At 43.2% G+C, this 27,263-nt stretch overlaps 1 protein-coding gene across 1 annotated transcript in view; it reads left to right on the forward strand.

Annotated features, from left to right (window-relative positions):
- The window catches only part of DGKB (diacylglycerol kinase beta), a 481,053-nt gene that overhangs the window by 110,552 nt on the left and 343,238 nt on the right, over nt 1–27,263 (forward strand). The window contains exons 9-11 of the mRNA XM_074986201.1: nt 3,564–3,681; nt 11,118–11,206; nt 11,288–11,404. Coding sequence (XP_074842302.1) covers nt 3,564–3,681; nt 11,118–11,206; nt 11,288–11,404 — 324 coding nt within the window. The remainder of the gene's footprint in view (nt 1–3,563; nt 3,682–11,117; nt 11,207–11,287; nt 11,405–27,263) is intronic.

Genomic DNA, 27,263 nt, shown 5'->3' on the forward strand with positions numbered 1-27,263 from the left:
CACTCTCTTGCTGAGTCTGGACAGAGTTGTGGCCGCTTTTCCGATCCTCCTATTTAGCTCAGTGTCCAACGACAGGGTGTCAGTGATGGTGGACACGAGGTAAACGAACTCGTGGACGACCTCTAACGTATAGTTGTCAATGCTGATTGATGGGGATTCAGCAACATCCTGACCGAGTACGTTTGTCTTCTTTAGGCTGATGGTAAGCCCAAAGTCCTTGCACGCTTTGGAGAACTGATCCAACAGTTTTTGAAGCTGGTGTTCTGTGTGAGACACTACAGCAGCATCGTCTGCGAACAGCATGTATCTGATGAGGACTTCCCGCACCTTAGACTTAGCTTTCAGCCTTGCAAGCTTAAACAGTTTCCCATCAGATCTTGTGTGCAGCAAGATGCCCTCTGTTGAAGATCCAAAGGCATGCTTCAGGAGGAGTGCGAAGAAGATCCCAAACAACGTTGGAGCACGCATCTTTGTTTGATGCTGCTCCTGATTCTGAAAGCATCCGATAATGCGCTGTCATATTGGATGGTTCCTCTCATGTCTTTGCGGCTGCTGCTACAGCTTGCTGGGAGCCAAGGCCAGCTAGGCTGTGTCTGGCCCAGGTCTACTGGGTATGCGGGTGGCCTGCTGGCAGCTGTGATGCACACTGCTTGGTACTTACCAGAGGGTCCCTCACCCAGCTCTGCCATTGCCTGGATGGCTGTTGCCTGGCTGGGCGACCATGAGGGGAGGTCAGTGACCAGGCCCTGCTCTTCATGGGACCACTGTGTGGGCAGCATGTATTGGGCAGTGTGGTGCTGCCTAGGGGTCTGGCCTCCTCGATATGCCCAGGGTACGGCTCATCCACCGCTGCATCCAGGATGGCATGCAGGAGGGAGATGTCCCAGGGCCTGAGAAGACTTTAGAGCTCCCGATAGAGGGGGCAGGACACGCCCCCCACCCCCTCCGTGCAGCCAGTGGAGTCCCGGGCCAGGGCGTAACCCTGCCTCAACTCCTTGACCTTGCTCCTCACTTGGTCAGGGGTGCACACAGAGTTTCTCTAGGTGACCAACCTGGTGGCAAGCCGGAGAATGCAGCCACATTGTGGTGCTTGTCCCTCATCTTGCAGAGGACTTCCTCCTCCCAGAGACCCCAGGAAGTCCCTGAGCTCTGATTCCATCCAGGAGGGGGGCAGTTTTTATGGAGTTGGTGCGAGCCCCAGCATGCCCTGCAGGGGCTCTGGGTGGATCTCTTGGGCTTCTGGGGCAACAGGCTGGCTGCTGGCCACGTTGCTGACTTGTGGATCTGGGGTGGCCGTGAGGGGGTGCTGGATGCAGCTTATTGCTGTGCTGCTTGCACGCGCTCAGCTTCCTGCCACCAGGTTTCTGGGTCTGTGTGGCTTTAAGGGCAGCTGGATGCAGGGAGCATAGAGCCGTGCAGCGGCTGGCCAGGCTGTGGCTGTGCACCAGCTGGCCAGCACCATGGAGCACTCTTTTGAAAGAGTGGCGCGTGGAGCCTCTATACATTTTACCTTTTGAAAGACTCTTGAAAGGGGCTGCTCTTCCTGCCCAGGGATTGGAGGAGCAGGTTTGAAAGCGGTGCTGCATTCTTTTGATTTCCTTTTGAAAGGGCACATTTTGTGTGTAGATGCTCCGTATGCTCTTTTGAAAGTGCCCCCTTTTATCGATTTTTTTTTTTTTCCTTTCGCAATAAGATGCTAGTGTAGATGCAGCTTGTATGTGCTGAAACACAACAACTGGAAAGTGCTTAAGCAATATTGGCCATGTTCAGATTAAGTAAATGCTAGTTGCACCCTGCTATATCAGATCTGAATTTGACCGAGTATGTTGTGCTATATTTTATTCAGGTACATAGTATTGCTGGGCAGCCCCTCCTTTGGGTTTGATTGTAAAACCTGGATGAGAATTGGAATACTTTGTAAACATTGGGCTCAGTTTTTCTTTTTCTTGCATACACAGATAGAATTTCTGTGTCATCTGAATATTGATTAATTTGTCCAGACCCTGCATTTTAAAGCAGAAATAGTGTATTCTTTATATAACTCTAATGTTGGTTAGAATGTTGTATACGGCTGCCAGTCCTGAATGTCCAATAAAGAACTAGCCAGGACACCCACAGCAATACAGGAACACACACAACACAAAAATCAAAGAGCAAAATTATGAAAAATTCCCACTGCTCAATTTTAATGGACAGAGATTTACTTTATTACCTTACCTGCTGTTTTACTCATAAGTGTGTATTGACATTTGATGTCCCAGAAAAGAACTTAAGATAGGCTTAATAAGGCTATTGGTATATGTTAAGTGAATCCCAGTTGCTTATAAGTGTGATTGTTATGATTTTTAGAAAAAATAAAGAAGCCTGCCAACACACCAATCAAGGCACCTGGGATCTACACAAATAGTAACAAACTATAATTAGTAATAATGAAAGGAGCACAAATAAACATTTTGCAAAAGCTGTAGTGTATATAAAAAGATCCTCAGTAATTAAATGTTTGAGTGTTTTGTAAATGGGGGATCATTCTGATTAAATGGGGAGGAAATATTTCAAACATTCATGTTTTCATTCACTTTTTACAGGCAAGTATAATCTACTGTCGGAGATTGCAGGTCAATCCCCCTCTAGTGGCTGGTCAAAATGCAATATTTAAGTCTGCTACTGTTTCAATCTGGAAGATATAGTCCTTTGAATCATGATCTAGGGGCTTCTTTTTTCTTTTTAGCACTGCATAACCAGGCTATAAATCCCTCAGTTGGCCCGATGGATATTGCTTCCTTGACAGACAGGAGAATGTGGAGTCGTAGAATATAGGGCCAGAAGGAACCATTATGATCATTCTGACATCTTGGTTAACAGAGACCACATGATTACCACAGGGCGTATGTTCTGTACCTCAAAGGTCCCTGAACCCTGAAGTAAATCTGTTGAAATTTTAACAATTCTGTAGTTAATTCTGCAATATATATATAATCTTTTATATATATAAGAACTATTATCTAAGCTGCCTTATTACATCTGTGGATAGGGATCTGTATAGATATATATGAGTTTGAGTAATCTACAGTAAACCTTCATATCTGGCAGCCCCAGGACTGAGAGGTTGCCAGATATTCAAGTATTCTGGATAATAAAGAGGTCTACCTAGCAATACATAACACTGAAGAAAACATAAGATGAGATATTAAGAAACCAACAAAAAACGTATGCAGAGTGCGTTGTCAACAGGAGTAGTACTGTACACTGTAAACTTACACTGTCATTGCTGTATTTATTTGTATTTACTTTCCCTATAATGTAGTTATGGAAAATGTAACTAAAATTTACTTATGATTAAAATGCTGGTTATTTCAGAGTTCTGAATAATAGAATGCCAGATATGAAAGAGTTTACTGTATTATATCAGTGTGTGTATTTATAATGGCTCTTGTGATCTGGTGTGAAGTAATAAATGTAGAGCTTTTATTTTGATACAGAGTCCATCTCCAATTTTATTGGCACTTATATCTATCGCTTTTTGTTGCACTAAACAAAGAATGTTTCTTTTATGTCCTGTGCAGAATGTGAAGGATGATGGACAGCATGTATGGAGACTGAAACACTTTAACAAGCCTGCCTACTGTAACCTGTGCTTGAACATGTTAATAGGAGTAGGCAAGCAGGGTCTCTGCTGTTCCTGTGAGTATATGTATTTCAGTGAGCATTCTCTACTACACTGCTTGCTAAGTATTACATGCACAGTAGACCCTATGTTTCCATGCTTCTGCTGCCATGCTGATTATTTTTCCTGTATTTTATACTTGTGTTGATCCAGTTCTACATTCTTCAAACAATGAGACTTTCAAAAACTCCCTTTGGAGAGTATTTTGTGTAATTATGAGCTCAGTATTAAGGCATTTCCTCTTAAGTCATGTGTGAATGTACCTTTGATTAATTTCTTCCTGGTTGTGATGTGACCTTTCTTCTCTCTCTTTGGTATTTCCCCTCTTAAATAATTGTAAATAGGTATCCTATTCATATTCTTCCTTAGTCATCCACTAGTTCAAGTACTCTATATTTTAGTTATTCTAATCTTCCTCAAAACTCATTCGAGCCACCATACTGGGGCCTGATTTTCAAAGCTCCAGGTTCCTAGGATTGGCAATCAGTTTGCATACATGCTATGACTTGCTGTACTATCAAAAGTAGGATTTCCAATTTTCTAATCACACAAAACTGAATACCCTTTTCCCACACCTGTCCTCTCTCCCGCTCCCTCCAGTCCCTGCTCCCTCCATTGCTTGATGTCCCCCACCCTAACTCACATTAACTAGGCTAGGATACAGGGTCAGGGTGTGAGGGTGACAGCTGGGGGTGTGGGTTTTGGGGTGTTGTCAGAAGTGAAGGGTTCAGGGGGTGAGAGAGGGCTCCAGGTAGGATACTGAAGAGTGGGGAGGTAGGTTGAGGGCTCCAGCTGTGGTTGTGGGCTCTGGGTGGGGCCACAGATGGAGAAATTTGAGGTGTGAGGGGGGACTGGCTGTGGGCTCTGGCAAGGAATTTAGATGCAGAAGAGGCTGGGGGTTGGGTGCGGGGTTCAAGCTCTGGGAGGGGGTTAAGGTGTAGGAGGGGGTTCAATCTTAAGGAGGCAGTTGGGAATGTAAAGCAGCCTGGCATGTAGGCTTCAGCCAGGAAACACTTCACAGGCAGCTCCGTGTCAGCGGTGCAGTGAGGCTTAGGCAGGCTCCCTGCCTTCCCTGGCTCCACATGACTCACACAAGCAGTGACATGTCTCTGCAGCCCAAAGGAAGAGGGACCGGGGGGGAAAACATGTTCCCTTGGTCTGCAGGTGCTCATTAATGTGAACCCTGGACCCAGCACTCAGACTGAGGCCAGCAAGCAGAGCCCCTGCAACAACCCCTGCACCTAGGAGCTAAACTTGACGGCCACTTCTGAGAGCCACAAGGAAAGAGGGCAGAGAGCCTGTCTTAGCACCACTGGGCTGCCAAACAGACTTATCATCCTGGCCAACAGTGCTGACAGGGGCCTCCGGCATCTCTCTTCAACCAGGCATTCTAGTTGAAAATGAGACGCTTAGCAACCCTGATTATGCTGCTTTGTTTATGTCCTCTGCACATTTATATATTTATAGAGTATAAGGAGAGAAGGGGCCATTAAGTTATCTATTCCAGCCACCCTTACATCAAAGGCCATTGAATTTCACTGTTTCATAGACTTTTAATCACCCTGACATATGTTGGGAGACCAATACAGCAGCACACAGACAATCCAGGAAGTTTTTGGAGAATGTTGGGAATGACTTCTCTGTACAAGTGCTGAAGGAACTGAGCAGGGGCAGTGTGCAGCTTGACCTGCTGCTCACAAACAGGGAAGAACTAGTAGAAGAAATAGAAGTGGGTGGCAACATGGGCTGCAATGACCATGAGGTGGTGGATTTCAGGATCCTGACAAAAGGAAGAAAGATGAGCATTAAAATACAGACCCCTGATTTCAAAAGAGCAGCCTTTGACTCACTGAGAGAACTGATGGGCAGGATCCCCCTGGGAAGCAAATATGAAGGGGGAAGGAGTTTGGGAGAGCTAGCAGTATTTTAAAAAGGTCTTATTGAAAGCACAGGAACAAACCATCCCACTGTGCACTAAGAAAAGCAAATATGGTAGGCCACCAGCTTGGCTTACAAGGGAAATCCTTGGTGAGATTAAACTCAAAAGGGATGTGTTATAAGAAGTGGAAACGTGGGCAGATGACCAAAGAGGAGTATAAATATATGGCTGGAGAATGCAGGGGAGTAATCAGGATGTCAAAAGCTCAATGGGAACTGCAGCTAGCAGGGCATGTGGAGGGTAACAAGAAGGGTTTTTACAGACATGTTAACAATAAGAGGGTGATCATTGAGGGTGTGGGGCCATTACTGGGTTAGTGAGGTTTTATTTATTATCTTTGAAAACTCATGGAGATTGGGAGAGGTCCCAGGTGACCGCAAAAGGCAAATATAGTGCCCATCTTTAAAAAAGAAAAGACACACGTTCCAGGGAACTGTAGATCGGTCAGCCTTATCTCATTCCCCTGGAAAAATCATAGAGGGGATCCTCAGGGAATTCATTTTGAAGCACTTGGAAGAGGGGAAAGTGATCAAGAGTAGTCAGCATGGATTCACCAAGGGCAATTCGTGCCTGATCAATTTGACTAGCTTTTGTGATGAGGTACCTGGCTCTGTGGACATGAGAAAGTCAATGGATGTGATATACCTTGACTTTAGCAAAGGTTTTGATATAGTTTCCCACAATATTCTTGCCCATAAGTTAAGGAAGTATGGATTAGATACATGGACTGTAAGGTGGATAGAAAGCTGGCTAGATGATCAGGCCCAATGGGTAGTGGTCAATAGCTCAGTTTCTGATTGGCGTTTGGTTTCAAGTGGAGTGCCCCAACAATCAGATCTAGGGCTAGTGTTTTTCAATATCTTTATTAATGACATGGATGAGGGGATGGATTGCACTCTCAGCAGATTTGTGGATGGCATTCAGATAGGGGGACAGGTAGATTCATTGGAGGGTCAGAGTAAGATCCAGAGTGACCTGAAGGGGAGCGTTAAAGATGTAGAGAAACTGTTCTTAATAGTGACAGACAACAGAACAAGGAGCAACGGTCTGATATTAGAGGGAGAGGTGTAGGTTGGTGATTAGGAAAAAGTACTTCACCAGGAGAGTGGTGAAGCACTGGAATATATTACATAGAGAGGTGGTGGAATCTCCATCTCCAGAGTGTTGATCCCAGCTTGACAAAGTCCAGGCTGGGGTGATTTAGTTAGGGTTGATCCTGCTGTAGGCAGGGAGCTGGACTTGTTGACCTCCTAAGGTCCCTTCGAGCCCTTGGATTCTGTGATTCTGTGTGGCTTTACCAATGCCAAATAAAGGGAATATTTCCCTAGATCTTCTGGCATTGCTCCTACTGATGCACCGCAGTATGCTGTTAACCTTTTTCGGCTACTAGAGCACACTGTTGGCTCACGTCCAGCTTCTCATCTACGGTAATCTTCAGGTGGTTTTCTGTAGAACTGCTTGGCCAGTTAGTTCCCAGTCTGTAGCTGTGCTTGGGATTCCTCTGTCCCATGTGTAGGACTCTGTACTTGTCCTTGATGAATCTCGTCAGATTTCTTTTGTCCCAGTCCTCCAATTTATCTAGGTCTCTCTGGACCCAGTCTCTACCCTCCATCATATCAATCTCTTCCCCCTAGTTTAGTGTCATCCACAAATTTGCTGAGGGTGCAATCCATCCCCTCATCCAGGACATTAATGAAGATGTTGAATAAAACCAGCCCCAGAACTGACCTTTGGGGTGCTTGGCTTCATACTGGCCACCAACAGATAGAGCCCTTGATTGCTACCCATTGAGATTGTTGATCTAGTCAGATTTCTGTCTTCTTTACTGTCCATTTAGACAATCCATGCTATTTTAACTTCCTGGCAAGGATACTGTATGAGACGCTATCAAAAGCTTTGCTAAAGTCAAGGTAAATTATGTCCTGCCTTCCCCATATCCATAGTGCCAGTTACCTTGACATAGAAGGCAATCAGGTAGATCAGGCAAGACGTGCCCTTCGTGAATCTAGACTGACTTTTCCTGATCTATTTCTGCTCCTCCAAGTGCTTTGAAATAGATTCTTTGAGGATTCTCTCCAAGATTTTTCCAGGGACTGAGGTGAAGCTGACTGGTCTGTAGTTCCCCGGGTTTTCCTTCTTGCTTTTTCTTTACAATGGGCACTACCTTTGCCTTTCTCCAATCATCTGGGACCTCTCCCAATTGCCACAGGTTTTCAAAGATAGTGGCCAATGGTTCTGCAATCACAGCAGCTATTTCCATCAGCACTTTGGATGCACTTGATTTGTCCCCATGGATTTGCGTATGTCCAGCTTTTCTAAATAGTTTTAACATGCTCTTTCTCCACAGAGGGCTGCTCACCTCCTTCCCATTCTGTGCTGCCTATTGCAGCAGTCTGGGACCTGACCTTGTCTGTGAAGACAGAGGCAGAAAAGCATTGAGTACTTCAGCTTTTCCCACATTTGTCACTCGTTTACCTTCCTCATTCATTAAGGGTCCCATCCTTTCCCTGACCAGGCTTTTATTACTAGCATGCCTGTAGAAAACTTTTACTGTTTTCTTTTATATCTCTTGCTAGCTGCAGCTCCAATTGCACTTTGGCCTTCTTGATTACACCCTTGCATGCTTGAGCAATATATTTATACTCTTGCCAAGTCATCTGCCCAAGTTTCCACTTCTTGTAAGCTTCCTTACAATCTTTAAATGCTCACACTTTGTCTGTTTGTCCCTCAGTGTCATCTGACAACCACTACCCTAATTTGCCTTCAATGTGATCATTTGCAACCCCAATCTGTCAGTCTCTAAGAAACACCGGTGTTTCCCCAGATTCAAGCTTCCACCGGTAATGGAATCTCCTCTATGGTGGGGATTCTTTCTTAATTTCTTGAAGGACTTTCTCTGCCTTTTCAATACTGAGCTCTTCAACTTTGTAGTCTGCCACATGCAGACAGGTGGCACACTGCAAGCGTCAAGCAGACCTTGGAGCAGCACTGCCACTATTTTCAGAATTTTCATCAGTATGAATAGCTTTCACTGTTGTGCTTCTCATATAATAACAACGTGCTCTTCACCTCTGCAGGATATATTCTTTGTGCATTTTGGTTTTCACACCCAGTTTCATCCAGATCTACTAGAAGGCTGTGCCATTCTGGCAGTCACAGACTCAGTCTTCCACCAAGAATTCAAAGAGCACTACTTGCTTCTAAAGAGTCTCATCAGCGTTATGCCAGCCAGAAGGACCAAGTTGCCTCTGAACTTTCCATAGGGGTTAGAGATTGGATTCTAGAACTAAAATTGAGAATAGATGTGCCCTTCTGCCAAGTGTGACCACCAATATACTTGGATCCTTTTCATATCATCAACCAAATAAACACAGTGTCCCTTAGGTTTCATATCCTGGAATCCACCAAGATTCATTCTTTCATGTTTCCCAGCTCAAGCTGTTAAACAATCATTTCCCTGAGTGGGTGGACCTTGCTGCACCCTCTGAAATAGTTCCGGGGCAGGAGAATGCAAAATCCATAATGTATTTGATTCCCAATAGGTCAGAGGGAATCTCCAGGAACTCTCAGACTGGAAGGCACACCAGGCCAGAAGAATGATCTTTGGAGCCAGAAGAAAGTGCTCACACCCCCAGTCTCTTTTGGGAATTTCACCAAAGATATTCTGACAAGTTGGGGGGGAGGGCCCGTAGGAGAAGCCCTTGGGGAATGACTCAGGTGGCTCTGGACACAGCATTTTGGAAACACAATGAGCATGACTGGTCCCAATAAGCTCTCACTGTGTAACTGTGCTCCTTGATTGGACAGAAGAGCAAGCACATCATTTCAGCCTTGTAGTAACCATAGCATATCAGCTGCTCAATATGTTCTGTGCCTGCAGCTACGTCACATATGCTTCCTATACCTGTCTTTACACAACACATGCTTGTTTGCACCTCAGCCCTAGTCTACTTTCTTCTGAATGCCCTGATTCCTGGCCCCAGTCTTTGGCTCCTCTCCTGACCATAACTGGTGTTGTACCTTCCAACTCTCTTCTGACCACTAAGCCTGGCTACTGGTCTGACCACCAGGTCATGCTGTCCACATCCTGGCATATGGCAAGTATATTCAGTCTGAAAATAGGACTTTCCCTGTCTAGAAAACAAAACTTCCTTGGAAAAGAAGAGTGGTCCTATTTGTAAACTTCATTTGCATTACATTTACCATGACCTTTTCTTTGCTATCACATCCTTTTCTTATCTTGCTATGTTTCTTGACACTCAGTTACTCAGAACAATGATCACTACTGAAGAATGTAGGGTACTTATGGGGTCCCTTTTACTTTCTTCAAGTATGAATGTGGGAAGGGGCCTGAGTTTTCTGGTGAAACCACTCTCATGCTTCCATATCTTCCTGTAGCCCACCTCCATTCCTTCCCCTAAAATATGATTCCCTACCCATATTATTTTTGAAGCATTACTTTAAATTGCATTTTTGTTTAAAATTGTGTAGGGAAGAAAGAAAACAGCTAGAGAATTGCTGGGGCCCCACTATCCCTCCATGGCACAATCAACCATGTTACTCCCTGCAGTTTTTCTGATTAATGGCTGCACCTCCCACTGGGTCTGTGTAGTAGGTGCAAGCTAGGTGTTTAGAAGTGCTTTATGCTTAATTGCTGTCAAAGCCAAAAGCATGAGACTTAACCGATGCAGGCAGACATTCATCCGTAGCTTTAAATAGTTGAATCTATTCAATGCTGTCATTATAAGTACCAGCATTATTTCCTCATCAATGCACAATGATGCACTAATGTTAACTATTCAATCATCACGCAAATATGAGACTAGAGTTTTATAATTGAAGTCAGGGGAGCTTTGCATCATAAGCTGGCACTTTTATGTTCCCTCTTTATAGTTAGTGTGATCTTTATAGACTAGGTTTGTCAATAAAGACAAGTATGTAAAACTGATGGTAGTGGATTTAGCAAAAGAAGAATTTATGTAGAGAAGTAGTGTTATAGCAAAGAAGGATTGAACTTTGGATGATTACATGAAATGCATGGCAACAATAGCTATCTGGAAATGAACTAATCAACCATTTAAGATTTATAAATCAATAGAGAGAGAGTAACATAAACTCATTGGCTTTTATTTTTATGCCTACCAGCTGCTCTCATGCCTATAGTTTGTAAAATATAGATTTCTTCCTACTAGCAAATGACACCAAACCATTTGGCAGTCATCAGTTTGTCTTTAATATTATTGTCATTTGGGAATTATTGTGAAAAAAATGTAGTGAGGACTGATTTAATTAAGCATTTCCTGCTGTGCCATGATAGAGCATTCTTGGATTTTTCACTTGCATAATATTTCCTGTACTAATTGGCCTTTTGTGTTGCACGGAAAAAACAGCCAACTTTGAGTTTTTATCAACTGATTGGGTAGATGAAATAGTAGAAGATATGAAACTAAGTTCTACTGATGAAACATAGTCAGAAACAACATTAACTCAGTCTTAACATGCTTCTCTTTTCAGTTTGCAAGTACACAGTCCATGAACGCTGCGTCTCAAGAGCACCAGCTTCTTGTATCAAAACATATGTGAAGTCCAAAAAGAACACTGATGTAAGCTTGTGGTAGCATTTATTTTGGCATGTAGCTGTTCAAGTTGGTAATCCTACCTACGCCTGCACTTCTCTCTCCTAGGTAATGCACCACTACTGGGTAGAAGGAAACTGTCCGACAAAATGTGATAAGTGTCACAAAAATATAAAATGTTACCAAGGCCTGACTGGACTTCATTGTGTGTGGTGTCAAATCACAGTAAGTACCTATAGTTGAAAGCATTAGCACAAACACTATAGCTTTCTTTATGGACACATAATGCAAAATTTTAAAAATCAATCCCATAGCACCTTACAGACTAACAATATAATTTTTTAAGTGATGAACTTTCGTGGGAGAGATCCACTTGGGTTGTCCCATGAAAACTCATCACCTAATAAATAATAATGTTAGTCTTTAAGATGCTACAGGACTGCTTTTTTTTCCCAAAGATACAGACTAACACAGCTACCTCTCAGAGACTATTTGCAATGCAAAAGGTCTGTTTCAGTTTCAGCATCCTTTATGGTCAGTGTGCACATGTGACAGGCATGTTCAGAATACTTATGAGCATCTTCAGATGGTGTAGCCTAAACACACTGACGAGGAAATGACACCAAACCTTATCTTCTCTATGCCAATATATGAAATCGTTAAACTTAATGAGAGCTGCACATACCTTTCTGCAGAAGAGTAGAACTCATTATAGTGCTTCCTTCTGTATTTTATAGAAAGAACATAAATGTTTTACATTGTGGATAAAAGTAAAGGGCAAGGTTTATGTGAAGTTAGGGCAAAAATCACACCTTGTGTTGCACTGACATGTAAGTGGAATAGAGGTAATTGAATGTGTCTTGGCCCCTAAAAAAACCAGCAGAGCAGAACGTTTTCATAGCACACAAGATTTGTAAAAATAAAGGGCCAGGAAATCTATGCAACAAATCCAATATTCCTTTAGCTAATGCGTATTTAGCAGCAATTATATGAACAGTGCCATTAAAGAAGGAGTTTCTATCCCTCTGCCAGAATACTGGCTTTGTTGGTAGGATCTTCGTGATAGAAGAAACAACATCCAGCATCCTGATTCCCAGTCACTGTGTTTCCAGGGTTTGAATCTAAGTGTGTGGGGAAAAAAATCAGTACTCTCTCTTTTTTTTAATTTTGATAGTTTAAACATTTGTTCATTTTTCTAAAGAATATTGAGAGACAAAGCACTTCTGAATGTTTTTATAATTTAGGATATGCTTGTGTAAATACAGGACTAGATTAGACTAGACATTTTAAATACAGGACTAGAACAAACTCTTAAATATCATCAGAAAAAAATGGTCCAGATCATTTCAATTATGAACTGTCAGGATTACAGATCTAGCAATATTTCAGAAGGGAAATTATATATAGACCAGAATTCCATCAAGATTGGGGTAGTTTGTTCTGAGAATAAAACACCTAAGTAAGTAAAGTCACACAATTATAATCTGCATTTAGGTGTCTAAATAAGAGAAGTATGATTCCAGAAGTGAGGAGCATCTGAAACTGCCACTGAAGTGAAGCAGCAAATGGCATACAACTCTACAAATCACACTCAGATTAATTAGTTAATTAAATATTGAATTGGGCCAGCTTTCAAAAGGAGTTTAGCCTCCTAGGTGCCTAGGTCCTTTGGCAGTCAGGAGCCTACGTGCTTTGGAAAATCCCCAAGGTGCCTGTGCACCTGTAGGTGCATATGCCTTTTAAAGTCTGACCCATGGATCCTTAAATTTGCACTCCAAATTTGAAGGTGTTAGCCCTGGAGTTTCCACATCTGTCAACCATGGTGCTTTGAGTCTAGTAATATATTGAGGATTTATATGTGGTTTTTTTTTTAATGTGCTTTGCTCCCAGACTCAGTGTGTTCATCTTTTCAGTTTTCTTCTAGGATTTCAAGTGTAAATTAGAAATGCTCCATTAAAAATACACACTAGTTTTGCCAGCCTTTAAAAATATTTCTTCTTCATTTTTATACCACTTCTTGTATAATATTCATTTCCCTTGTAATTCTGGTTCAGAGCCCTTTTTTAACCTTTTCTTTGTAACTATCACAACGGTAAGTTTAAAAAATCCTCCTGCAATGCCTTACATCTACCAATTTGAAACCAAAGCATGCCCCATATATTTTAACAGACACACAAGTGAATTTTGAATGGCTGTATTGAAGATATTAAAACTATGATCAGTCTTTGCAGTCACGACTTTCCACCTGTTTATATACTCCATTCCTGCTGCTTGTTTCTCGTATATTTAGTTGCAACATAAGCAGTTATCAGATTCAGAATTGCCTTGTGAAACCTGTCTTACCTTGATTTTAAATGTGTGCCTTAGTAGGCAATGGATTTAAAAAGAGACTTGAATCACTTTTCATGCTTTTATAGCAAACCTACATGGAGTGGCAAAAGTTCCTATCTCTGTTCCAGAAGCTGAATGATTAAAAAGTTGAATATATATGATGAATTAAAGTGTTAGGTCTATGGCATCCATGTTCCCTAATTCCAGTAGCCCTGGCCTGGGAGGAAGAATGTGGATGATTGGTTTTGCATGGATCTCCAGATTTCAGTACTTCTTCTGGGGTTCCTCTGCCATTAGAGGTCCACATCCCCTCCAAGTGGCAGCAAACTCTCCCCCACCAGTGGTCTTGCAGTCTCAGAAATTTCATGCCATTCACCATGGAGTTTTCTAAGCAAGTTTTTCCCCTCTTATGGGTTTCCTTTCAGTATTTTGTAATATTGATTGTAATAGGACTTTTTTATTTGTTTAGTTTTATTTTCAGAGGTAGCAAGAGTGAAGACTGTGGACTAACTCTTATGAGATAAAAACCATTTCACACGTCAGTTCTAGCCTCAACCAAATTGCAAACTTTTCAGAGTTTCAGTATGAATTTGGCCAGGGAGACCTTCCCTGGATCTTCAGCTGTGTCACTCTGTGTAAACCACTTCCTCATTCACTAACCAACTGTGACCTGTCTCACAGCTGGCCTTCTTTTCAAGGCTTTTTTGCAGACCTCCAGATGTTCCTGTCTCTTCCTTATGGGAAGTCATCATGTTTCAGGCTACTCCATACATTGTTGGCTTTCAGTAGTTCCTCATCTCCTAGGCATCCCATTATGAGATACGTAATATGTAAAGTTGCTAGCATAGGGGACATGGGGGGGTTTCAGGGGGTAGGATATAAAAATGTTTGTGAAACTTTTTTTTAATATGAGATACTTAATATTTTACTTTACAGTAAACCCTTGATTTTATGGACCCCGATTTAGCAGACTTTGGGAGCAACAGACAACTCCATTGTTCCTGAAGTCTGCTGGGGTCCATAAAATCCTAACCATGCCCCACCCCAAAAAAATTGCTCAGGGACTTATCACTGCCACATGGCCATTCAGGCACATGGGTGGCTCCTTCAGCCACATGTGTTGGGATGCCAGCCATGGTGCCAGGATCCAGCACCTCTGGTAAGTCATTTTTATGAGAGGTTTTTTGTTTTTTTGGGGGGGGAAGACTGGAAATGGGGGATCCTGGCAGGAGTAGTAAACCTTTGCATATAACAGACCTTTCAGAACAGTGGACAACCCTCCCCCTGCATTAGTCCCTTAAATTGAGGGTTTACTGTACTATGTGCCTATGTTTTCATTAGCTGCATCATGCATGTCTTCAACTGTTGCTTTTGTCTTCTATACCTCATGTCTGTTGTCCAAGATCAACAGAGACTAATAAGATTAAGCTATTTTTTTCAGAGATAAGTTTGTATGCCACTGAGTAGCAGAGCTGCTAATTTTCACTGAGTGTGTGAAGATACTTTTATTGGCAGTTACATGGCCTAGCATGCATTAATTACGATACAAGTAGCCTTACCACTGAGGCAGGGAATTAGCATGACAAATGCTTTAGATTACAGGGCTACCAAAACACCCTTGCACTAAGGCCTTAATACTCAGAGTAAATCCAAACTCATTAACTTTTATTTTCTGTTGCTAAGTAACTACCTGGAAGGTAACTTTGCAGTATCAAAGAGTACAGAGAAGACTAATGCTGGGTGTCATTCACGTCAAAATTCAGAAATATTATGTCTACATTATGTTGTGCTGGATAACTTTGATCAAAAGTGAATTACTTGGAAAGTGTATGTATCATCTGCTGAATTGATTGTATTGTAAGTTTGATACAGTCAGTGCCAACATGGATACATTATCTAAAGAAAAATGAATCGCTCAATCAATGGAAAAATGTGATGTATAGGAGCAACTGCTGAACTACATATTTTACATAATTTACTGAATGAAATATTACCTGTTGCGCTAGATGCTATATGCTGCCTGTTAAACCATATTATTAAATAATTAAATGCTTGATATAGATATAACATATATATTTCTAAACTTTTAGACTTTCAGTACATCAGGATATTACCTGTCAATTAAAATATACATAGCTTCTAGAAAACACAGAAATTTGAAATCATCCTCTTTTTGTGATGTTCACATGCTATCTGACATACTCAATCTGCATGATAATAAATCAATGTAGAGATAATAAACTACACTACATTCCAAACTATAAAGTGGCATTTTTATTGTGATTGTCTGATTATATTGTAAACCATGATAATGAAACTTGAGTGGATTACATCTGTCTCTCTAAACCAGAGATGACATTATGGAAGTGTGGTGCAGGTTTGGGTGTGTACATTAAAAATACGCTATTTTAGTTAAAATTTCAGTAAGCTAAATTCTAGGGCACCAACAAGAAAATCCAAACTTCTATCCAATTCAGACTGTTTTTCTTCAACAACGTATATCACTAATTGTATTTCTTCATATTTTACGTTGGCTTGAACTTCTACAACCCTTCCCTCTCTTCTTTGAACAGTGCAGTAAATCGGTGCTTTTTAGTAAATGACCTTTGGAAAATTCTCTCCTCTCATTGCTCTCCAGAGGCTATCCACGTTAGGGAAAAATGGAGAACTGAAATCCTAATGGAGTTTTGCCATTCACTTTAATGGATCCAAGATTTCACTCATGCCTTCACAGAATTCTTTGTGTGGTGTTCCCTTAGTTATGTGAGGCAGTGTTCTTTTCTTAAACCTGTATGGATCCAGAAATGCAATCTTGGCAAGGGAAGCACCTCAGCCATGATCATGAATCGTGCCCTTTATGATGCCCTTGATGTAGCCATGCCACTTGGTGAAGTCAATCACTCTCAGCTTCACGGGGCCCTTCCTGTGCTCCACAGAACACGGATATGGCTGGCCTCCAGTGCTGGCCCCTCTTCACACAGCCCATGATGCTCTTCTCAGGATTGTCACTCTTGATATCCTCTCACTAGTGGTGGAATAATTAATCTAATGAAATAGGTCAGGTCGAAGCTCTCTTGTCCATAACTCTCTGATCCAGCAACAGAAGTTGCTCGGGGCTGGGCATTCAGCCAGTCTGTCAGGCAGGCAGTTCTGCTTTCTAGGAGTGGAGCCACCAGTGGCCCTGGGCGGGGAGCCCAGGTAGCCGGGGGCATGGAGCCCTGGTGGGTGGGGGCATGGAGCTGGTACTGCTGCCCTAGGCAGAGAGCTGCAACCACCTGGGTGCAGGGAGCTGCTGTGTGCAAGGAGCCCTGCTAGTTGGAGAATGCAGCTCAGAGTGGCCTGGCCTCCCTTGAGCCAGCAAACTTCCTCGTTTGGCAAGGCTCATGTCCCAAGGGTGCCAAACCAAGGAGTATTTCAGAAATGCACCAAGTCTTCACCCAGAAAGGGGGTCCGTTTATGCAAACCACAACTAGGAACAAAGAATGAACTACAATGCCAGCTGTCTCCCATCACTAAGAACCAGGGCATGTGGTTCTCATTCTGCCCTTTCAACATCCCATTACCCCACCAACCAACACCCATCCTATGCACCCACCCCACGACATTCAGCTGCCCCAAGCACTTGTACCACTCATCACATTATTCTAGTGTCCACCACAACTGTTTCCGGCAGCAGCACAAGCAGCTGCTCTGGCACTCACCCCAGCCACAACCACTACCATCCAGCAGTAAGCGGCTGCTGCAAGGTCACTCAAGGAGTGGGGCTGGAGAAGCAAATATATTGAGATATAATTGATGGAGCACAAAAGAGAAAGAAGGGAATTGGGAGTGGGAGAACTAGGGAGATTAAAATGGGGAGTGGAAAATAGAAAAGAATAATAGTGTGGGAAAGGATTGAAGAGGGGAGTGCAGAACAACTTTGAGACAAAAAGTCATTCAGAGGCCTCAAAAACTTGTTACGCATTGAGGCATATTTAGTTAGATCTAAAGCAATTTTTCATGACTATCTTTCCTGCTGTTGGCCCACTTGATAGCAATGGCCCACATTGATATCACTATTGTCCCTCTGTCAAATGGTAGAAGATGTGGTTGTTGAAGGATATTAATGACAACACGGAAATAGTGGTGAGAACATGTGGGGAGTAGGGAGGTTGGTTTAGAACAAGTAGAAGTACGAGTCAAGGATATCTGATATTGCCAAGTATCTTCATCATGCATCTAGAGAGAGCTATGGACAAGATCAAGGAAGAGATAGAAGGCATATCTGTGCACGGGAAAAGAATTAACTTGAGATTTGTGAATGATACAGTTATCATTGAGGAAGGTGAGGAGAAGCTAGCGAAAACGGTGCAAGTGCTAAATGAGGAAGGGAAGCTGTATGGACTATTTATGAACATTGATAAAACAAAAACAATGGTATCTGGAGATAAGGAAATAGGAAGATTGTTTTAGATGGGATTGTACTGGAGAATATAAAGAAGTTCTATCTGAGGAATAATGTAGCATAGGATCTAGACTGTAAGAAGGAAATAGTGACTGGAGTAGTGAAAGCAAGAGCTAGTCTGAAGGTGATGGATAAGCAAAGCTCTATGTGATAACACATCTCTTAGAGCTGGAAGGGACCTTAGGAGATCATTGAGTCCAGTCCCCTACCAAGGCCAAACACCATCTTTTTCCTTTTTTGCCTCAAATCCCTAAATGGCCCCCTCAAGGATTGAGCTTACAACCCTGGGTTTAGCAGGCCAATGCACCAACCACTGAGTTCTCTCCCCTCTATGTTGTAGGGATGTGAGACATGGGTGATAACAAAATATTCAAAGAGAAGACTATTGGCGTTCGAGAGGAGTTATAGAAATATCCTGAGAATAGGATGGATGCAGAAAGTCACCAACAAGGAATTATATGGGAAGATACAGCCAAAAGAGAACCTACTGCAGAAGATTATATAATGGAAGTTACAGCTATTTGGGCACATTTGCAGACTGAACAACGAATGAAAAATCAAGACCCTGGTAGTTGGCATAATGGACGGATCAAATAGGAGAGGCAGACCCCACAGAGAATGGGTAGATTGGTGCAGAGATAGTCTACAGAATCTAAGCCACTCTGCACTGAACAGGGAAAGATGGGAGGAAATAGTGAGAGAGGCATCAGACACCAATGGGCGCTGAGGCCATGTTGATGATGATGATGGTGTATAGAACAAAGACAATATGTGTTGCATTTCCCACAACCAGATGGGCCTTTTATTACAATGAGAAAAGGTGAGGAGTAGAGGTACAAGTGTAACATGGTATGGTGAAAATGTAATGTATGAGTGTACATAAAGGTTGCCTGGGTTCTCTTCGAAGCCAAGGTCACTGCAACCAGTTAGGAGGAACAAGGTGAATTGTGGGGGTGTGGCAGGGGTAGTGTTGTAAGAAACAGTAAAAGACAAAGTCTGGCTTTGGCTAGAACACAACCTCACTCCTTACACCTCCCATGAGATACAAAGGGGTGGGATAAAGACCCCAAACTCAGGACCCCCAAAACAGAATATGACCATAAGCTGAAAGGGGTGGGATTGTGGGTGCACACTGCAGGATTATTTGGTCCCGCTAAGGAGGAAGAGGGACAGGGAATAAGAATGGGGAATGGGGCATAGGCAAAGCTCTGTGGTGTCAGGGCTGGGAAGCAGGACCTGGGGTAAACACTTTGTGACATCAGCACTGGGAATGGAACACTGGGAAATAGACACAAGTGGTGTGTAGAGATCTATGGATACATTTGTTTAGAACTAACTCCACTAAACTCATATTGCCTGAACTTCATGCTTAGGGCTTCTGCTTTCTGTCTGCATGACAAGAACCAAGGGAGAAAGTGAAGGGACGGCCCTCTAATCATTACATTTTTTTTCATATGCATATTCAAGTCCAGAGCATTTCTTTGCCTGTTCACATATAATTACCACAAACGTCATCAGGACTTCTTCGGAATTGGTCAGTAGCATTGTGACACTTTCACCAAGAATTGTAATTCACTCTTTTCCTATTAATCTTTATACTTTCTTGTACCTTCTGATTAAGTTGACCCAACATTCACTTTAGATGTTGAGTAAAGATGGTGATAGTATACAACCATGCCTCACTCCTCTCTTTGCTAGATTTTCATTTTCATTGCCTATTATGTTGCCTTCTAATTCCAACATAATTCTTTTATTACTTGACATTCCTACCCACACATCTGAGTACATTGAACACAGTGGTAGACGACAGATTCCATCAAATGTGTTTTGGAAGTCAATAAAACACGAGTGTACTGTTTTCCCTCTTTCAGCTGACCTTTCTAAAATGAGCTTAAATTCATAACGGTGTTTTTTGTAGCCTTTCCAAACATGAAGCCTTATTGATGTTCTCGCTTATCTTCTTATGCATCTGTCTTCCCATTCGGTCTTGAACAACATGCAAAAGTATCCTAGGCTATCTTGTGACTGTCTCTAGTTACATGTGCCTCCTTTTGTCATAATGCCCTACCTTGCATTGTTCATTCTGTAGCTCTTAAAAGAGCACTCCTCACGACAGCTAACATGCATGCAGAGGTGGTATGTATATGCCTCTAAGGCACGGCCCCATCTGGATTCTACAGTGCAGTGTGGGTAAGGGCAAAAAGTGTTTACTAGCTCCTGGGATTCAATAGTCCTCCAGGATCATCACCACAATACACTGATGGCTTTGCTGCATGACTCTTACCCAAAGCTATAAAGGACTTTGCCTTCTCAGTGACCAATGCTGAGCATTTCAGATCAGATCTCTCATGCGCTCTATTGATTGTCAAAGGTAATCATAGTTCATGTTCCAAGAACTACCTCTTGGTCTCTGACGTGAACCTGGGTGCTGATGAATGTGTGTTCAAAGTATACTGTCCTTCATAACTTCACCCAGAGTGGCAGGAACATGGACCTTCGCTGGGAGATTTCAAAGAGGTTTAAGGCTGACATTCACCAGACTCCATCCCAGTGCTTGGAGCATATGAAGCACCTGAGGCTCCTGTACCAGAGGGTGAAGAACTCCAACAATCTGTCCGGCATAGGACATAGCATGAGCATGTGTTATGATGAGCAGGACACATGCTTTCCAAAGCTCCATGTATGATGTCTGAATTGACTCATGATCCCCTCCTTACCTCAGCCAGCTTCACTGTATGACAGGGTGCCAGTGAGGAGCAGGATGATGAGGCAGTAAGGAGCTCAAAGGAGTTCCAAGAGGAAACCTTGGCAAATGCTGGAGAAGAAGAGCAAGTGGTTCTGCATCTCTACCTAGTAGATCCTGTTGAAGAAGCTCAACTGAAAAGCCTGAGAAGGACCGTGAGCCACTGAAAGAATCAGAACCTTAGACTGGTAAGTTATAATACAGGTTGACCCACTCTAATCCAGCACACTCTTGTCCAGCAACATCCCTAATCCAGCATGATTTCAGTTTGTCAGACAGCTACTTGTGGGTTTGGCCAAGTTTCCAGTGGTCCCATAAAGCTGTAATTTACCCTGAATGCCTTCTAAGGCCCCAGTAAGCAGTGGAAGTGTTGGTAATGCTGCTAGACAATATTGACCTCCTGTGATCCCTCAAATTCTCTGTCAGCACCAGTCAGTTCCCAAGGGTGCTGGACTAGAGAGGTTCAACCTGTATGTCCACACATGCCCCCCAAATATCCCCACTTGCTCTGTTAATATGTGCTTGAAGGTGCCCCTACCGGATCCTTGCTCCAACCCAACATGGTCCCCAAGCAAGGTTTGGCTGTAAGTCAGATTTTACCAAAATCCCATCATCCACTGTACAGCATTTTTGAAAGCTAGAACAGTGGTGTGCAAGCTTTTCCACTGCACTCCCTTCTTATTGGCATCTGTCTTCAGCCCCCACCTTGTTCCATTACTGCACAGCCAAGGCTTCCTCCACAGGTGCAGTTGGTCTGAGGGCATAGAGGAAATTAGGGCAGAGTGCAGCTGGAAGCAGAGCAGGTAAAGGAGTGGAGCTATGCTTGGGGGCAAAGTGCGGTTGGGGAGGATCTGGACAGGAGCTGGAGCTAGACTTGGATCTGAATAGGGTTTGAGGAGGAGAATGACTGTGGGCAGATAGTGTTAGGGGGAAGAAAGGGGCTGGAAGTGTGGCAATCCTCCTGCTCGTTTTGGGGACTAGCCTGGTAGGTGTCCTTGGCCTTGCTACCCCCGCCATGCTTCCCAAGAGGGACATGCCCAAAACTTTGGGAACCACTCCTAAAACATGAGTAGTTACTGTGCCCCAGTGGCTATGTGTCTGTCAGCATTCCTGTCACTGTAGTCCTTTGGAGGGACTTGGGTGTGAGGGAGGAGGAAGTGGAGGTGGTTCAGTGGGTTCTGAAAGGGCCCAGTGGGGAAAGAGTGGCTTTGTGCCCTGGACCTACTAACGCCCCTTTTCCCACACACTGTCTTTCCTTCCCCGGATCAATGGGAGCCAGGTAAAATGAGTTGGAGGTCCCAGGTTGCTGGTGTGCAGACTAGCTTAGGGCTAGAAAAGGAAATGTTGGTTGTCTGAGGAATGTCCCAGGATTCCATTCTCTTGGAGACCATTTCATATGGTTGTTACTGTTCACAGTTTCTTGCATCCATTCTCTCCTCTCTCTGAGGTGCTCTGTGGGAGCTGAGAGAAACAGGGCTGGGTGAAGCATCCACTTCAGCAGTTGTTTAGAAACAAACAAACAAACAATGACCCAGCCTGTAGCAATGGAGAGGCAATTGGCTTGTAGTAACAATTCAGAAGGTCAGGAGAGAAAATATGCTTGTGATGTGACTCTGTGTTTACCTGCTCCTTTCAGTGCTCTTCTCTGGATGCAAAGGCCAAAGATGGTGGGGGAGGGAGCTTGTGGAGCAGGTAAACATTTTCTGTGGTTCAGTCAGTTGCCTCTCACATTGCCTCCCAGTCCTGTAAGCATATTTCAGCAAATGATTAGTATAGCAAAAATCCAGACTGGTTCTTTAAGTTTAATGACAGGCAAAATGTGCTTGGTACAGCTCCATAGTTCACAGAAGCAATATGTAGAAACATCTCTCTGATATGGGTGACTGGGTGTCTTCCACAAGACTGGAAAACCACTTCTGTTTTCCATGTTGACACCCTGATCACTGCTATGCGCTCTAAATGGCACCCAGCCTTTAAAGAATAAACAGACAATGTAGTCCCCAAAGAGAACCAAAACCCATCTCAACAAACCCCATGATGTATTGTAAAAGGTGCAACACGCTCCTAACAGTACTGAGGGTTTATTATCATGTTTACCTTCAGCACTTTCCTTGTGAGCTGCAAATATACTCTGAAAAAAGGAGGCTGTAGCAGTGTAATAGTTCCTGATATGCTCAGCAATATTAATATAGTGCCACTTGATAGCAGAGTTATGTTATGCAAGGACATTTCTTAGGTGTCCTCAAAAGGGAAATGTGATGCTAGTCTTGTCTTTTAACTTGCCTGGATGTTCCTAGGACAGGAAAATGATTCTGCTGGTTGGGCTGGAGTAGTATCACAGAGCTAGCAAGTGCAGATGGAAAGAGACATTGGAGGAACTGCTCCTTGGCATTGACCGAGTCAGGAGCAATCTGAGTTGTGTAGAGCAAGGGAGGACCAGACTCTTTGGCTAGAGGAGGGGCTGATTAAATGGTTTCTGGGGTGGGAGTATGTCCCAAGGGAACAGGACCTTGTACTCTTGCAGTTACTGTTTCAATGGATGGTGAAGCCCTTTCAGAGGCTCTGTTGCTGATTACTGCTTCTTTCTGGCAACAGGCAATACCTTCTCCCAATAATTTTCCTCTGCCAGTTGCCATGCAGTGAATCCCATGCCCCTGCTTGACAGGGAAGAGGATGCTGGACATCTAGCACAATATACTTTGCTAGATCCTGAAAGGCTTCTCAGGAGAATCCCTCACAGCATGCAAGTGGGGAAAAATGAGCCTGAAGCACACTGAGTAGCCCAGGTTGTGTTCAGCTCCCAACACACACACACACACACCCGCCCACAGGTGACTTCCCTGTTTTCCCTGTTTGATCCTTGGACAATGTTCCACAGCTGTCCTTCCTGCCCCATCCCCCCCCCCCCAATCACGAGGAGCAAAAGAAGAAAGGCAAGGAAATATGTCTAAAGACAGAAATGTTTGCCAACTTCTTAGGGAATTTAACTGGGTGTTTTGTTTATATATTCCTGTTAGAAAACATTTTAACTCTAGGTTCAATATATGTAAATAAAGTTACTGTTCACTTCATTGTTAGTTTGTGTGCCTTGCTTTCAGAGTATGGTGAGTGTTATTTGTCAAATATTTTGGATGATTTCATGGGATTCACAATGCATAACTGTGATTTCTGTAGGGAGGTAGGTGGTTTCAAAGGAATGCAGTGAATTCTGACCCATTCATATTGTTCCCTCCCCAACACCAGCCATTATGTTTCTACTGGTTTTTTTGTTATTTTTATTTTTATTTTTTTAAGAAGAGGTGAGTTCAGGCCAATGAACTAAATTGGTGGTTCTCAAACTTTTTTGTCCTGTGGACTACTTAAAAATTGCTAAGGGGGTCAGTGGATCACTTAGCGATCTTTCCAAATGTTGATTTTACCATTAGCTAACTACTGTAAGGTATTTTGGATAAAAACCTATATAAAACCCCCTCAATATTTCATGCTTTTTTGTTTGCTCTACAAATGAAAACACACAAGTGATACTTCATTATCAATAGAGCTCTTTCCCCTGTTCCCCCCCTACTCCCGAGCTGAGGCCAGGATGGAGAGCCATCTCTCCCTGGTAGCCATGCCAAAGCTGGGAAAAGTTGCCTTTTTCTCTGGCCACCCCTGCTCTGCATGTCCCAAATTCTTCCACACCCTCTTCTCACCCAACACCCCGCCTTCCACTGTTTTTCCCAAGGCCTCCACTGATCTTACATGTGTGGGTTCAGGATCCGTGCACCTAATTAGTTGAGCCATACCTGTGAACCACTCATTAGATGGGAATCCCAGCATTCTCTGGCGTGCAGCCACCCAGATGCACAACTTAGAGGTAATTATACATGGAACACCTGAATGGAGCTCACAGATCTCTGATGAGCTGCAGCCCACAGTTCGAGGACCTCTCAGCCCAAAGCACCAGAATGAAAAACAGATGAGAAATTAACTGCAACATCTGTAGGATATGACAATACAAACAATGGAAACAAAGGGAAACTAATAGTGAAGGCAATCATCTCCCCTTTCACCCCCACTTGCGTCCATGGGCGAACTCATGCATAGTACCTAATAAGTGCTGTCAGCAATGATGTCAGAAAACATCACAAAGAATGTGTAAAACCCTTCCCAAAATCTGGCAAAACTGTTTTAAATCATTTAACAAGGGGTAAGGGCTCCCCATAAAGTACCAGAAACACACCAGTTGACATATTACAAAAACGTGATGTTCAAACCCATTGTTTGCTTTTGGGTAACATTTAATGTTGGTTGCAGCAAGAGTACATGGCAATGTTCTATTGAGCTTTTCCATTAGCACTATAGCTACATAGTATTACAACAGTATCTGTTGGCACTGACCCACGTCACCTTCTGCCTCCATGGTGATCCACACCTGTAGTATCATGAAGTTCCCTTGGAGTGATATGCAAGTGGGTGGATCTGCAGCCTGTACAAGTTTTGAAAACCACATCTGCCCTGTGCCCACTGTGGAAGTATTCCACTTTGGCTTCACATACTATGCAGAAGGCACAGCAAAAATTATAATGTGCATTGCACTGGCTATATTTACATCCCGACAAATCTGAAGACATTGGCAATGAACCCAAAAGTATACTCCATTCTGCATTCTCCATTCACTCTATTGTTAAATTCACTTGTGGGGCGGCAGGAGGGGAAGCTCTGCTGGGTCACTGCTTCATGAGCCATGTTTGGAGTGGACAGGTGGGGTCCCATCAAATAAATGTAGAAACAGAAACACCATACAAAACAATATAACTTATTGGGAATCAAGTCCCCTCTTCTCATCGCCTTTGGAACTATCCCAACCTCCTGAGACCTTTGGAATAAGAGACCTTTCCCATGTATCCAGTGTCTGTGTACATGACAGGACTCCGATGGCACATTAAGCTTTGGAGAATGAGTCAATAGTAGTGGGCAAATTATTGGGAAATCTGTTTCATCAGGGCTCCCTGTGCAGCTCAGAAACCCCATTCTTTGAAACCCCATCGTAATTTCACAGACTTCAGTTTGGCAACCACTTGTGGGTAGATTACCATACTGATAGCATGCAAAACCGTACATCGACCACCCTGATGTTTAACTTTTCAGCCTTGATCTAATTTGCAGTGGTCAGTGACTAATAACTTTCAGTTGCTGCCAGCTTCCTAAGGGCAGTGGCCACCCATTTCTGTACTTTTTGGGTTTCTGAAAACAAGTGGTCTTGTGCTGAAGGATTGGTGCCAGATCCATGTAGGTCTGGTTCTTCATTCAGAAGTTCTGAAGCCACTGATGATCGTCCGGGCTTCCAGTTCAGTGCGGTCCTATAACACCATGCTGGTTGTTGGGACCAGAAGCCATGGTTCTCCATTGGGCGTTCTGTTACAATTCTGCCCTCAAAACATCTTTTCCATGGAACACAATAGATTCACATTCAGCTGATTGATCAGCTGTCTTCAACATCTCAATTGTTTTGACTGATTTTGTCTTGTATTCAGTACTAGACAGCATCAATATTTGTCCCATAAGGAGCAGCAGAAGCAGTAGCACATCAATATGAATTTGCTGGAGGGCTTTAGCGGGGTTTGGCAATAGGGAGAAACAGCTAGTAGCTGCTGTAATCAAATATACGAAGGCTGCATACAGTAGCAGCAACCCCCAGCAAGGTAGTTCCCTGAGTGTCTTCTGTGACATGAAAGTGTGGCATATTATCCTTGAAATGGCAGTGCTACCATTGCATACTGGAAGGGGGCAGTATGGACACAGTCACATGCTGTGAACAGTGTATACCCAGGCCCGGCTCTCCAAATGTGGACACTTGGCAAACGTGTAGGACATGTGTGCAAGTAGTATATGGACAAGTAACTGGGAAAATATGCCAGTTAAGTGTAGCCTTAAAGCTGTTCGATACTACGAAGATTGTTCTGTAGTCTGTTTGGCTATAGACACACAATGTAATTGTAAAATTTTCTGATAATTTCTCTGTCTCAGACATATTTTTGGCTCCTGTCGCTACTCCAGTAATGGTGGGGCTGAGAACCATGAGCCCTTTAAATAGCCACAAGAACCCAGGTGGCGTGGTACTGGCCAGGGCTGGTAGCCCTTTAAATAGCAGTGATCTAAAGGACTCCAGGCTAGCAGCTCCCAGCCCCCCACTGCTACTGTGCTGCCTGGAGTGCCTGTGGCTATTTAAAAAGTCCACAGTCATGGTCTTTGCTGCTACAGAGGCAGAAGGACATAAATAGCATGTGGGCCAGATGCAGGCCATGGGCTGCATCCTAGTGTTGGGAGGGCTGGTTCTGGCCCACTCTTGATGTAAGGTATTTCCAGTTACTTTTCTGTAGGTTAATTGCCTACATGCACTTTTTTTTTCTGTTTAGCTCTCTGGGTGAAATGAGCAACTCAGAAAATTATATTTTCCAAAAGTAAAATGCACAAAAGCAATGTTTTCATTATCATAAGTTCTTAACAAAGAGGGCAGTTCATTTGTTCATGATTGGTTGATCTCTAATGAGAATTAACGTTCGAATTTTGAAACCTACAAAAAA

This window comes from Carettochelys insculpta, chromosome 2 (genome assembly GCF_033958435.1).
Source record: "Carettochelys insculpta isolate YL-2023 chromosome 2, ASM3395843v1, whole genome shotgun sequence".
In the NCBI taxonomy this organism is placed as follows: domain Eukaryota; kingdom Metazoa; phylum Chordata; order Testudines; family Carettochelyidae; genus Carettochelys; species Carettochelys insculpta.